This window comes from Polypterus senegalus, chromosome 4, assembly GCF_016835505.1.
Source record: "Polypterus senegalus isolate Bchr_013 chromosome 4, ASM1683550v1, whole genome shotgun sequence".
Taxonomy (NCBI): domain Eukaryota; kingdom Metazoa; phylum Chordata; class Cladistia; order Polypteriformes; family Polypteridae; genus Polypterus; species Polypterus senegalus.
The window spans coordinates 69,939,691-69,953,041 of NC_053157.1; the positions used below are offsets into that span (position 1 = coordinate 69,939,691).

Sequence of the window (13,351 nt, forward strand, 5' to 3'; positions counted from 1 at the left end):
GAATACATTATAAGTGTATAAGCATTTGTCAGAAAGCCAAAGTAGGAAATGTACCTTGCCTGGAACACCCTTCCAAATGCCCCTTCGCCGATGTCTCTCACATATTCAATGTTATTTCTGGGATACTCCAGACTAAGTAGTTTGGAGTTGAGAAGGAGAGGTATACGCTGGTACATGGGATTGGGATGAAGACGATCCAGCAGCAGTTCTGAAGGTAGTGTGGTTAATGTTGGGGTTTCCATCTCCCTAAAATATAGAGAAAATGTTGAATCAAACCCTCAGTTAATAGAATTTGTTACAGATTCTTCAAGACAGCTACCCTATACTATATATTTTCAGCATAGCTCATTTTAATAAACTATTTGTTCTTTTTTGCTCGAATCTTCAAATTTCTTACATCTAGACTAAGAGATCTTTACCCTCATGTACTGCAGGTCAGGCACCTTTTCGATGTATGCTACTAGAAATGAATCCTAGACAATTCTAATCTTGATCATGGAACAGCCATACATAAAGTGAAATTTGTTGACCGGCATATTGTTACATTAGCAGATTTCTTGCATAACTGAAAATTATTTGTCGATTTTGTAAAGTTATAATAAAAACGTTAGTGACGTAAAGATGTAGTTAGAGACAGCTGCTTGATATGTAACACACTTCACAGAGAAGGTCCTCTAGAATTTTTTTCTTAATGTAGACTGTATAAATATTTAATTATTTCAAAGCTTTGTTTACAGAAGAACTCTGTTAAAAATTGATGTGAACGAGTGTTTAAGAAGATAAAACAGTGACTTTGTGTAATTCCCTTTTCAATCTCCATCCATTTCCTTAACCTGGTTATACAGGGCAAGATCACTGGGCTGCAGGAACAAGGCAGGAAAAACACCTGAACTGGGCACCAGTCCATAACAGGGTGAACATATGCACTCCCCCACCAGGGCTACTTTAACAAAAACAATTCACCTAATCTGCATGTCTTTGCTGCGGTGGGTTGGCACCCTGCCTGGGATTGGTTCCTGCCTTGTGCCCTGTGTTGGCTGGGATTGGCTCCAGCAGACCTCCGTGACCCTGTGTTCGGATTCAGCGGGTTGGAAAATGGATGGATGGATGTATGTCTTTGGCATGTGGAAGGAAATCTGTGCAGACATGGGGAGAACATTTAAACTCCAAATAGGGAGCACTCAGGTCAACAACCTTAATCTTCTTATGGCTACCACTGCTCCATCATGCCACCCCTTTTTTTAATGTATGTATATAAAATAATATAGTAGACTTGCTCCTTATGCTACATAAGTAGGTTATACACTACTCTTTTTAATCCAAATTAGGTTCTGTGAGAACCATGTATGCAAAGAAGGAAAGATCCCTAGCTGAGGTTTTTGTTCAGTAAAGAATGCAGGCTCACACCTAAACTGAACTAAACATTAGGTAAATAATGTAACATGTATTTTGGCATGTTAAAAAGAAAATGATGAGTATATGCAAGAAATCCATTCAAACACAATGAAAAGTTCTGACCCCATATAGTTACTCATCTAGGATCAGAAGCCAGTCTCATGCAGGTATGAGCAGCAATAATTATTGTGACATCAGGTCAATTGACAATTAAATGTATGGTAAATCATTATAACTTATTATTGTATAAGAAAAATATATTGGATGGCATAATGCAATGCAGATAGATACAGTTAGAACATGGAGTATGAACAGTCTGTCAACCTTCAAACTAATTCAGGTTATATATTGAATGAATTTAACCCTGGACTCTCCAGTACAAAACATATAGCACAGCACAGTATAATGTAGCTTGAGAGTCTGAAGCCTGTTGAATTCATTTTAGTGACACAGGAACCAGAAGCAATCCCAGCCACACTGGTCACAAGACAAGAATCAACACAATTTAAACACTTGATCAGTGAACGAAGAGTCATAACTTAACTATTGCCATCTGAGATAGACAAAACTTTGTATCAATTGTCAACCAAAAGGTTGAGTTAATGTGTGCTCATGAAACCAATGGCAAAAAGTCCACTCCTTCCTTTATAACCCATTGCAAACACTAGATCTATGCTTTTTATGTTTTCTGGCTATTCTGCGCCCGAACTTAACTTCTGCTCTGCAGCAGGACACCCTACTGCATAAGGTGTGGCTGCAACAAAGTCTGGAGTGAATCCCTCTGTTCCAGAGGGTAAGCTGGAGATGGACCATAAGAGTGGACCACCATCTGTAATGGAGCTGGATATAGGTGCCAAATGCATCCATACATTTCTGAAGTCTATTACCATACAATAACATCACATCTGTGGTCTCCAGTCCTCCTCCACTTACAGGACTGGGTGTCTTTGGTGATCAATTGAGGAGAGAGCTATGAAAACTCTGCAAAAAAAACAAGTCTTCAGGGCCAGATGTAATCAGCCCCAGGGTGCTGAAAACATATGTCAGACATCTCTGCAGGGTCCTTCAGCACCTGTTCACACTTTCTCTAAATTTGTAGAAGCTTTGGAAAACATTCTGTTGTGGTTCCAGTGCCAAATAAAAGGCATTCCACTGATTCCAAGAACTTCATACCAGTTGCTATTATATCATACATCATGAAGATGTTTGAGAATCTGGTTCTGTAACAGCTCTATCTGCTAATTTCAGAACATGTGGATCCTCGCAGTTTGCCTAACAGACACATATAAGTGCGAAGGATGATCTGATCTACATACTCCACAGAGCCTACACCCACTTGGACAAAGCCGGCACCACAGTTAAGATCATGTTCTTTGATTTTTCCAGCCCCTTAAAACACCATTTTGTCTTATCGACTTGGGAAAAAGTTCAAGGTTTTGAATCTAGATGCCCCCACAATCTCCTGGTTCATGGACTACTTGACCAACACACAGCAGTTTGTGAGACTGAGGGGCTGTGTGTCAGAAATGGTGATGTGCAGTACTGGAGCACCTCAGGGAATTGTCCTGTCTCCTTTCCTGTTTAAAATCAAATCAAATCAAGTAGCCTTTTATTGTCAATTCACTATATGTACAGAACATACAGAAGAATCAAAGTACTGTTTCGCTCTCATCTTCGTAGTACAATAAAATATAAAATAAAATATAAAAAAAGTGTATAAGTATAACATATAGGATAAATAAAATTAGACCTTGTAAAGTAAACCTAAGTACAATGTGCAATAATCAGTAGTGCAAAAGCCACTTATAGTAAAATGTGAGAAGGTGCATTATAGAGTAGCTTATGAGATGTACAAAAAGACAGAGAGTTAGCAGCAGATGTAATATTGAGTCTTTATATAATACCAGCTGAAGTAGGGTACTTGGTAGATAATGACTCTTGTTATGGTCCAGGGGCAGGGGGCAAAGTGGGAAGATAGTGGACAAAGTTCGGCATTGTAACAGCTTGGTGGATGAAGCTGTTTGACAGTCTTGTGGAGTGGGCCCAGAGGCTCCGGTACCTTCTTCCTGAGGGGAGGGGGCTGAAGAGGGAATGTAAGTGGTGGGAAAAGTCCCCAGCAATGCTAATGGCTCTACGGGTGAGGCAGATGTGGAAAATGTCCTTGAGAGAGGGCAGTGGGGCACCAATGATCTTACTAGCCACATCCACTATGCGTTGCAGGGACTTCCTACAGGAGGTAGAGAGAGATCATACTTAAAGCAATGTATTAGTCTTGCTGAAGAAGAGAGTCAATTGACTGCAGACTGCCCTGGAAACTTATATGGTTAGCAAAACAGGACCACTGTATGTGAAACCTGAAAACAAATTGCAGTACTACTCACAATCACAAGGTGAGACTAAAGAAAAGAAGAGCATTAGAACAAAAAAAAGTGCAATGAACATCCTTACAGGTGTGCCTGAATAAAGTAACACCTACAAGCAGAGTCAACAGGAACCAAATCATATACCTACTTTGATTCCAAGAAATATTGACTGTAACTTTGTAGATAAACCCATCTAATGTTTTCTGGTTATTGGCATTACTGCAACTGAAAGTAATAACCTGTGTGAAAGTAAAGTCTTTAGCTGTTACAACTTTCCCTTCTCTCTTTTCTCATTCAACAGGAACATTCAGAGCAACATGTCTCATACTCATGCACAGAAGCTCTCTGCAAACAGCTTGTGAACAAATCGACCCCGCCATCAAAGAGCAGGCATTAAAAATCTCATACCAAGTTAAGAATGTATCCATCCAACTGTCCAAAAGACCAAAACTGTGAAAAAAAATATTTTAAAGCCTGGAAAGAATGTGTTTTCCTGCCTAATTCTTCAGATAAGAACTAAGGAAATAGGATTCATTATGTGCATGTTTCTATAGGAGAGAAAAAGATCAAATTTTGCAAAGCTTGCATAGATTTGTGGTTTATGTTGTTATTGATCGGTTGCATATATTTGCATATACTCATTTTCTATTACCCTTACGTTATGAATAATCTGTATTTGGTTTATTGCAGTAAGCATGTCTGGGTTATTTGCTGAAAAAAAAAACAGAGAAAGTGAAAGCTGATTCATGTGAATTTGCACCAGTTTACAGATCTCTTCACTGTTCTGTCATCCAAGAAATTAATAATTTTCCCATTTTGATGGAAATATAAGAGAAAATGTATTGTATTTGTATATGAATTAATACATAAATGTGTGACAACTGTTAACACATAATTCTACAAAGGTTAGTAATAAGAATTCCCTCTCAGCTATTTACAAATACATTTCTACAATAAAGAGATTCTAGAATCCTTCAAAGAGACAGACAGCTTTAAATTGCATAAGCAATACTGACACATAGCAGACCCCTGTGATCCTGTAGTTAGGATATAGCGGGTTGGATAATGGATGGGTGACACATAGGTTTTTATTAAAAAATAAATATTAATGTGATTCTAACAAACATTGTATACCTTTTTCTGTTCTTCCAGGCCTTTTGTCTGCGGTGACATACAAGTGCACATATGATAAGGAATACTGCAGCCGCAAAGCCAGATATTATAGATATAATTACAGTCATGGAGTATGCAGGAGAAACTGAGGATGGAAGGTTTGGAGTTGCATGCTTTGGTAATGTGGACACAGGAACTGAAACTGAAAGGAGAAAAAAAATCATTCAGCACATTATTGAAACACTCACTTCATAATAAGTACCAAAACCATACTTCTGATTGTTTTTTTCTTTTCTTTTAATATTTTGCCCTTTTGGCACTTATAGACAGCTAGGTAAAAGTCTGTCTATTTTTAAAGGTAAAGTAAAGTTAATGTAAGGTAATGTAATGTGAAATGGTTTACTAAATTAAAAAAGCAGTAGTTATTTCTATTAGTTCAAACTTGTATATGCCAAAATGACAAATAAAATAAATTAATGGGTTAATTATTTCTATGACACGCAAGGTCTTACTAAAACTTATTTCACATTATTAATAATAGCCTTCTTATCTCATCTGTTCTGTTACTGTCTCAGCCAGATTTTAAAAAAGGACATGCTTTAATATTTTAAAAGCACTTCTAAACATTCAAAAATAGTCCTAACAATAAGTACACTCATCTGAATACTAGTGGGTAGCACAGAACAATTCCACAGTGTTCTTTCCCACTTATCCTTCAGATATTACTGTTTCATATGCACAGCAATCTAGTTTCCAAGATGCAGGCTAATTTTACTGCTGAAAAGCACATCTTCATAAAACATGAACAGACCAGAAGTGTTCTAAGTAACTCATATATTTTCATCAATCATAGTATACAATAAGTTGAAATAAACATAACATAATTAGAATGGGAATAACAATGTTGGTGTTCAGCAGATTTTCCAGTATTCCTAATTTTCTCTGTTGGCTGCAGTAAATAAAACAGTTTTGTTTTACTCAGAAATAGTGTCACGGTTGTAAAAGTGACATTTTTTCTGAGAGTACTACTAATGTTCTCCTAAAGGGATTAGGGTGTGTGTTTCTAATCTAAAACACTAAAGAGGAGCTGAAATGTATCTGGCAAAGGATTCAAAGAAAGAGCACATACGTGTTAAAGATGTTAAAGATCTTGAAAGTAAACCATTATTGGTAGTTTTAAAGGTCTAAAACATTTTAAACTGCCACAGCTATAATGAAACTGCTACGGAAAAAGTTTTCTTGGTGTCTTTTTTCAATTACTGCAGCTTTTTTTTATTAGTTTTCATGGAAAAAGTTATAGCAGACAAGAAGGCAATTGCAAAAGTTTTAACTTAGACTAAATGCAACATCTAAATAAGCCTAAAACTGATTTTACTGCATATATTTTTTAATGATTGTGCTACTGTCAATAAATGTCATGATTATTTCATTTTATACTCACATTCACCACATCGAGGAATATTACAGTACTCCCATCTGACTGAATGGTCTGTTGTGTAGCACCAAGGTCTTTCACTCTCTCCTCCAGGGTTGCGACAATAGTTTTCTGAGTTTTTAAGTTCTGGGATATTATCTGGTGACAGTCTATGAAAATGAGGAACCTTGTGGGGAAACATTGTCAATGTCAATGTCAATTTATTTAAATAGTACATTTAAAACAACATAGGAATGCTGTGGGCCAAAGTGCTTTACAATAATAGTATAAAACAAACAAATAACATAAATAGAAATAAAATATATGAACATAAATAAAATAAATAATAAATAGAAGTAATGTTATATAATCACAATGAGAAAACCATCAATATTACTGAATATCACGAAATGCAAGTGAATAGAAATGAGTCTTTAATTTTGAACAAGCATACTGTATAATGAATTTTCAATTTTATGTTTCAAATGTAAAATCTGAAGGTTTGCTTATTATGCCATTAATTGAAGTAGAAGAAAACAGATATCATCTACTATATAATAAAACACTTTATTCTGTGTTTCCAGTCCCTTTGTGCAATCTGGTTGGTCAGTTTGGCTTTGTTCTGATTGGTCATTTTGTATTTGATAATGCAACGAAACAGGAAGTGTGAGACACAGTAGGAAGAGTAAAGGCGTATGCGGCATGCTGAGAGAGTCTGATTCAAAGTCAGCAAGTATAAAAGAGGACAGGAAAGAGGAAAGGTGCCTTGAAAATAACAACAGAGTCTAAGAAGTAGGATTTACAGGAACACGCTTGAGAGAGGAAGCACTGGTGAAGAGAGGTTCAGACAATGCGGATACCAAGAAAATGTGAGAAAGGTACACTTTAGGCAAGAGATTGCAAATATTTTAAAATGTTGCTATTACCTGTCTTTGACAGGATGTGTGGTTAGTAGTACTAATAATTCTTTACATTTATATAGTACTGTTCTACACAGAGAGTGGGGAGCCACTTTAATCACCACTATTATGCAACATCCTCAGGGAGGATGCAATGGCAGCCATTTTGTGCAAATATGCTCACCACACATTAGCTGTCATGTAGTGAAGGGGCAAGAGATAGTTAGCCAGATAGAAACAGGGTATGATTAGGGTGGCTGAATAACTAGGCAGAGGTGAGCATTTTAGCCGGGACATCAGGATACACCCTAACAAAGGATGCAAGAAATCTTTTATGACCACAGAGTGTGACGACCTTGATTTTTATATCTCATTTGAAGGAAAGTGCCAATATCCCCATCACTGCACTGGTGTATTGGAATCCATATTCAGACCACACAGTAAGCGCCCCCCTACTGGCCTCACCAACACCTCCTCCAGCAGCAACCTAAGCTTTTTCTGGTTTATTTGTCATCCAAGTACTGGCTGGGCCCAAACATGCTTAGCTTCAGGTGGATTACCTGTTCTGAAGTGCATGTGGGCTGGCTGCTTTCTACACACTAAAACATATTTCTTTGAAAGCCTGTTTGCTCAGTTCAGGTTTGGAGGGAGAATTACTCCATCCTGACATCATTCAGTGCAAGAGAGGGACAAACCCTGGAGGAGATGCTAATCATCTCAGGGCACTATAACAAATCACCTGAACCATAAATGTCTTTTGTATTTAGGAGGAAAGCCCACGTAGCCAAAGAATATGCCCACATACTGTAAAAATTGGGTGAAAGTGTAAAATCAGACAGTAGAACACAGACAGTGACCTGGATGGCATTTGAATATAATCTCCTGGGCCTGATAAGCATTTTACCATAGTGCAACCCATTTGCAAACATGAAAATTTGTAGTAAAAACTAGCATTATTAATAATATATAAAGTGATAAATAATACAAACAATAAACAGAGCATTTTTGTAATTTGTTATATGCTTCCTTTTTTGCTATATGACTGCGAGACATGGACGCTATCCAGTGACCTGAAATGAAGCCTGGACTCTTCAGGTTATCCGTGGGTACCGCTGGTTAGAGTTTGTGTTGAACAATCGATCGCTCACGGAATGTGGCACATCACCTGCATTGTGAGGGAGTGTCAGTTACGGTACTACGACCATGTGGCCTGATTTCCTAAGGGGGATCTGGCTAGCAGAATCCTCATTGTTGAGGACCTGAACGGCTGGACCAGGCCAAAGGGACTCATACATAACACCTGGCTGTAGCAGATAGAAAGTCATTTTCGGGGATTGGGACTGGACCTTGTATTTCCCTGGGGGGTTGCCAACTGGGATCCCGAGTTGTTTCGTTGTGTAGTGGGTTTAGCAACACGCTGTACCAGTGCATGGTCCCCAACCTGACCTGACCTGACAGCAAAAAGCATAATTGCAATGGATATTCTGGTTGGCAAACATATGACAATGTTATTAATTAAAAAATAAACTTTATCAGAACAGCAGGAGAAAAATGCACAAATTCTTTTTGCTCAATTTAACTCAAAAGCAGAAGAAATTCTTTCCATATACATGGTATTTAATTATTTTACTGGATTTTCATTTTGCTTTATTCTTCAATGTCCCTCAACTAATACGGGAAAAGCAGTCATTTGACATAAACGTTATGCTTGCCTAGAAATGCTGCCGCTATTGTTAAATAGACATTTTGCTATGAGTGCACCTAAAACCTTCATAAAGTGATTAGGGTTTAATGTAGTTTTAGGTATCAGAAAGCAAAACTATGATTTAAAATGTGATGTATCATAGCAGTGCTATGCTGAAACATTAATTCTAGACTGGTACAACTTGTTTTAGCACTTTTTGATGTCTTAATGTAGTTGTTTCGTTTAACATTTAATTGTGTCTCTAAAGATTATGTTGGATTTCAGCTCTAAAAAAAGTAATTTATCTTAGCCCGCACAAAACCAGTCTATGCTTGATAAACACAGACTTAGAGGAGCCAGTGAATCATTCTTCCTCCTTGTTTATGCTAAATGTGCAGTAAACAGTATTTCAAAAGTATAGAAAAATGTAATTTAAAGTGAACAAGCATATTACTGTAAAACAACATAACATTCTGAAACCCATATACAGTAATCCAAGTGTGGGTTGTGGAAAGTCAAACCCTAGCCTGAAACCACCAGGTGTAAACTAGGAACTAACTCTGAATGAGGTGCCAATCCATTGCTAGGAACACTCATGTCCTAGGGTCCAATTATAGAATCATCAATTAACCTAACATACATATTGTTGGATTACAAGTAGAGTACCCAGAGAATAATCTGTGCATACATTGGCAGAATGTATAAAAGCTCCTCATAGACAACCTTCTAAAAAGAAATGCAAATAATTGTCCCTACAGCAATTAGAAATTTTGCTGTATAGGCTGGCACTATGGTTAATTCTAGATACTGTACATTGTACACTGTATACTTCCACAATCTTCAGAAAATGTTTGTTCCTTACTATTCGTAACAAATCTTTGAAAGAATCAGTTTTTGAAAAAGTAAGGACCTGAATGCAGTGGGTGACACCTCAGCACCACACTGTGTGAGGTTTTTATGGTGGCTACCACCAACTCCCAAGTTTTCCCTGTAAGTTGGAGGATCCACTAGCAAGGATGGATGCAGATTAACGTCAAACCGAGGATGAAGTAATTGCAGATTAATGTACCAAGAACTGAATTTTATCAGATGACGCTTCTTCCTTATTTCTGAAGTACATTGCAAAGCTTTTATCTATTCTAGATTGGACTACTGAAGTTCCATGGTCTTCGTGTACAGACTGTACTGGCCTACTTGTCAATATTATATCAGCTACTAATTTAGAAAGCAACTTTCTTCAGTATTGCAAGGAAATTAACTAAGCTACTTACACCATAAAAACCTGCCAGATATTGTGGCTCTGGCCTTTATACTGTTTCAGGGCCAGTTTCAAAACTCTTGGCAAAAGCTCATTCAAATTTGTGGTCCTTATAATTTTGGAACTATCATCTTAGTTCTGCTTTTGAAGATCTGCTTGCAAAACTTGATCGAATTTGTATTGTTTTGTGTGGTATCCCTTTATTTACAGGTTTCAGCCATCCCTTCTATTCTTCATTGTAATTCTGACCCCATTGACTCCTATATGAAGAAATGCTCATTTTAGAATGATCTACAGTACCTTTAATATATCCTTTTTCATGTTATCTTCTTCTTTGTAATTTAATGTAATGCATATAATTGCTCTGTAACTGTTAAAATAAGATTAACAGTTTATATAGTATTTAAAGGATTCTCCTCTTTTAACATCAATCATTTTTTATTTCATTTAGAGGATATATGCAGTTTTGTTTTTGTGGTTAGTGTTTAGGGTGAGGTGGTTAGTGAAGTTGCCACATAGTTTCAGAACACTAGGTTCATATTCTGAGGCCAATGTCAATGTTTATGTGGTTTTCACATTCTCCCTTGTCTCTCTGGGTTTTTTTTTCCGAATACTTTGGTTTAACTTACCACATTCCAAAGACATGTGTGCTAGGTTAATTGGCAATTTTGAACTGTCCTACTGTGACTAGGCATGTGGATGTGTCCTTTGGTGAACTTGCACACTGTTCAAGCCAACGTTGCCAAGGATGCCTCAGGCCTTGTAGACCTCACTTGAATAAAGTGGGTATATACATACAATGAGTAGATTTTCTGTGTCTGTATCTCATTGTGCATTAAAACCTAGTATTTTCTCTACATTTGCCACATGAGTTAAACACATCCATATGCTCTGTTTACTGCAATGAAGTCAAGACATACAAATTCCTTTTCTGTCCTTCTTGTTTTTTATCTCCTATCTCTTAAGACTAATTTTGAAATACCCATTGCATTTTAAAAGGTATTCATTTGAACATGCACAAATTACACTTGAAAATCTTTATTATCGTTAACATTACTTGAAATATATAATATTTACTAGGATTCATTCTGCTGTTCTTGAATACAGTGATTCAAAGTGATAGGAGAGACCTTGATGGCAGTCTTCCACAACCAGACAACCATAATGTCAATCTTATGCCACTTGCACGTATGCAGCTACCAGAGATTTATATAGCCATCAGATGCTGTAGATAAACTAATAAATTGTCACAATAGTACTTAAACTTATACATACATGTCTTGCTCTTTCAAGAGATTTGTCTCTTAAACATAAAACTTTCTAGGTTCCTTTTAACTAAGGGATTATTATTTCATTTTCATATTAAGCCTTGTAAGTCCCTGTCTTGAAACCCAAAACACGCGGCTGAGTCTCAGTACTTTTGCAAAACCAGCTTTATTTAGTCTGAATCAGGACAGCATGGTTATTTATTGTAGCAGGATCTACCACTTACCTATACACAGACACAGCAAGCAGGCAGGGCCATGGCCAGTTTAGTGGCCAAGTAATACTGTACCCTGCATTTATAATGTTTCTTGCAACACCCATCAACGACAGGCACTTATAGCGCGAACACAGTTGGCTCAGATTTGCTTTTGCTTCAAGCCGCTCCAGTTCTGGGAGCCTGCAGTTGCCCCGGCAATGGATAGGCTGTCTTCCACAGACGCGCCAATTGTGCTTCGGGACGTTCTTCAGCATGTCGTCCCGTTGGGGGGAGTCCCAAAAGAGTTTAGAAAACTTACAATATAGATCTATAATTAATTTATAAGAATTTTTAATTTACTATTTGCCACTTTTTTCAATGATGCCAATTTCATGTGAACACTGCCAGATTGAACTCTAGTCATTAAGACACATTCATGAGTTGCTAGGGTGCGTTTACTGAGAGGTCTCACTATTTCAATATAAATTGCAGCAGTATTTAAACCACTAAGGTTGTTTGGACCCGTGGCTTAAGAAATATAATCCAATTATTGACTGGAAACCATGCAAAATAAGAAAATCAAGTCTCTTTGGTTGTGAAACCAAAGCCAGGTTATGGATGAGTGCATTAAAGAAAGTTTGAAAATGGGATTCATTAGAATGCCTAATAGCTCAATTAGTGCAGGATTTTTTTTTTTGTAAATAAAAAGAAAATTGTCTTCAACCTTGCTTTAATTACCATGAGCTGTACAAAATAATTTTGAAGCAATTGTACTCTCCCTCTCATCTCTGAATTACTTAATCTGAGTACTTGCTCAGGAATGTTTAGAAATTTGAGTTATGGAGCATATAATAAATTGAATAAGAATACAAGAGCTTGAGGAATGAAAGACAGCACCACTGGACATTATGAGTGCTTAGTAATGCCATATGGTCTTGGCAACTCCCCTTCAGTATTTCAAGCCTTTTTATTTTTTAGGAATCTTTTAAGCATTTCCGTTTTGATTTATACCAATGACATATTGATATTTTCAAATTAATTTGACACCCATAATCCTGCATATTAGAGTAGTCCATTAAAAACTTTGAGCTAATAACTTGCATGGAGCTGCTGTTCAGATGGAAATGGTCAGAGCTGAGCTACAGCAGTCAAACAGTGCCTGAGTGTATATATGTCATGAAAAGTGGATATTCCATGTCATGCTGGTGTGATGTTTGCTTGCAGACTGCAGTGTATAATGGTATTTGTTAAGATATGCATATCTTCACTGACAACATTGTCTGTATTTCATTTATTGTATATTCCATAGTCTATAGCCACGTTCCGCGGCACAGTTGTGCGAGCTACCCAGGTATGCCGTGGAAATAATATGGTAGCGCACTTGGGTCTGAACCTGAGAGGGACAAGCTCCTCAGGTATTCAAGACCTTTTATTGGAGGATAGAACTCCTAGAAAAACTGGCATAAAAGTAGTTCAGTGATTGCTATGTTGTAGACATAGCACTTATAGCACTTTGAATGCATCTATAGTCTGCTAGAGTCCATCTGGCTGGTTGTGTGGTTGCCACCGAGTCTCACAGTCAGGATGTGTATGAGATGCAATGTTTTCGAGGTTAGTAGAATATTGGTGTGCCTTGGGATGTTTTTGCTTACAAAAAAGTTTGCCACCACAAAAAAAAGGTTGGAAAACAGTAGTCTATAGTAAGATTGCAGTGTTCAGTGGGGTCAGCCAATTACAATGTAGAGTTTGACATACAGTGGTAA

At 37.2% G+C, this 13,351-nt stretch overlaps 1 protein-coding gene across 1 annotated transcript in view; it reads right to left on the bottom strand.

Annotated features, from left to right (window-relative positions):
* The window catches only part of musk (muscle, skeletal, receptor tyrosine kinase), a 131,540-nt gene that overhangs the window by 22,081 nt on the left and 96,108 nt on the right, over window positions 1-13,351 (bottom strand). Inside the window, exons 13-15 of the mRNA XM_039750830.1 lie at window positions 6,313-6,472; window positions 4,893-5,073; window positions 55-246 (exon numbers count right to left, since the gene is read on the bottom strand). Coding sequence (XP_039606764.1) covers window positions 55-246; window positions 4,893-5,073; window positions 6,313-6,472 — 533 coding nt within the window. The remainder of the gene's footprint in view (window positions 1-54; window positions 247-4,892; window positions 5,074-6,312; window positions 6,473-13,351) is intronic.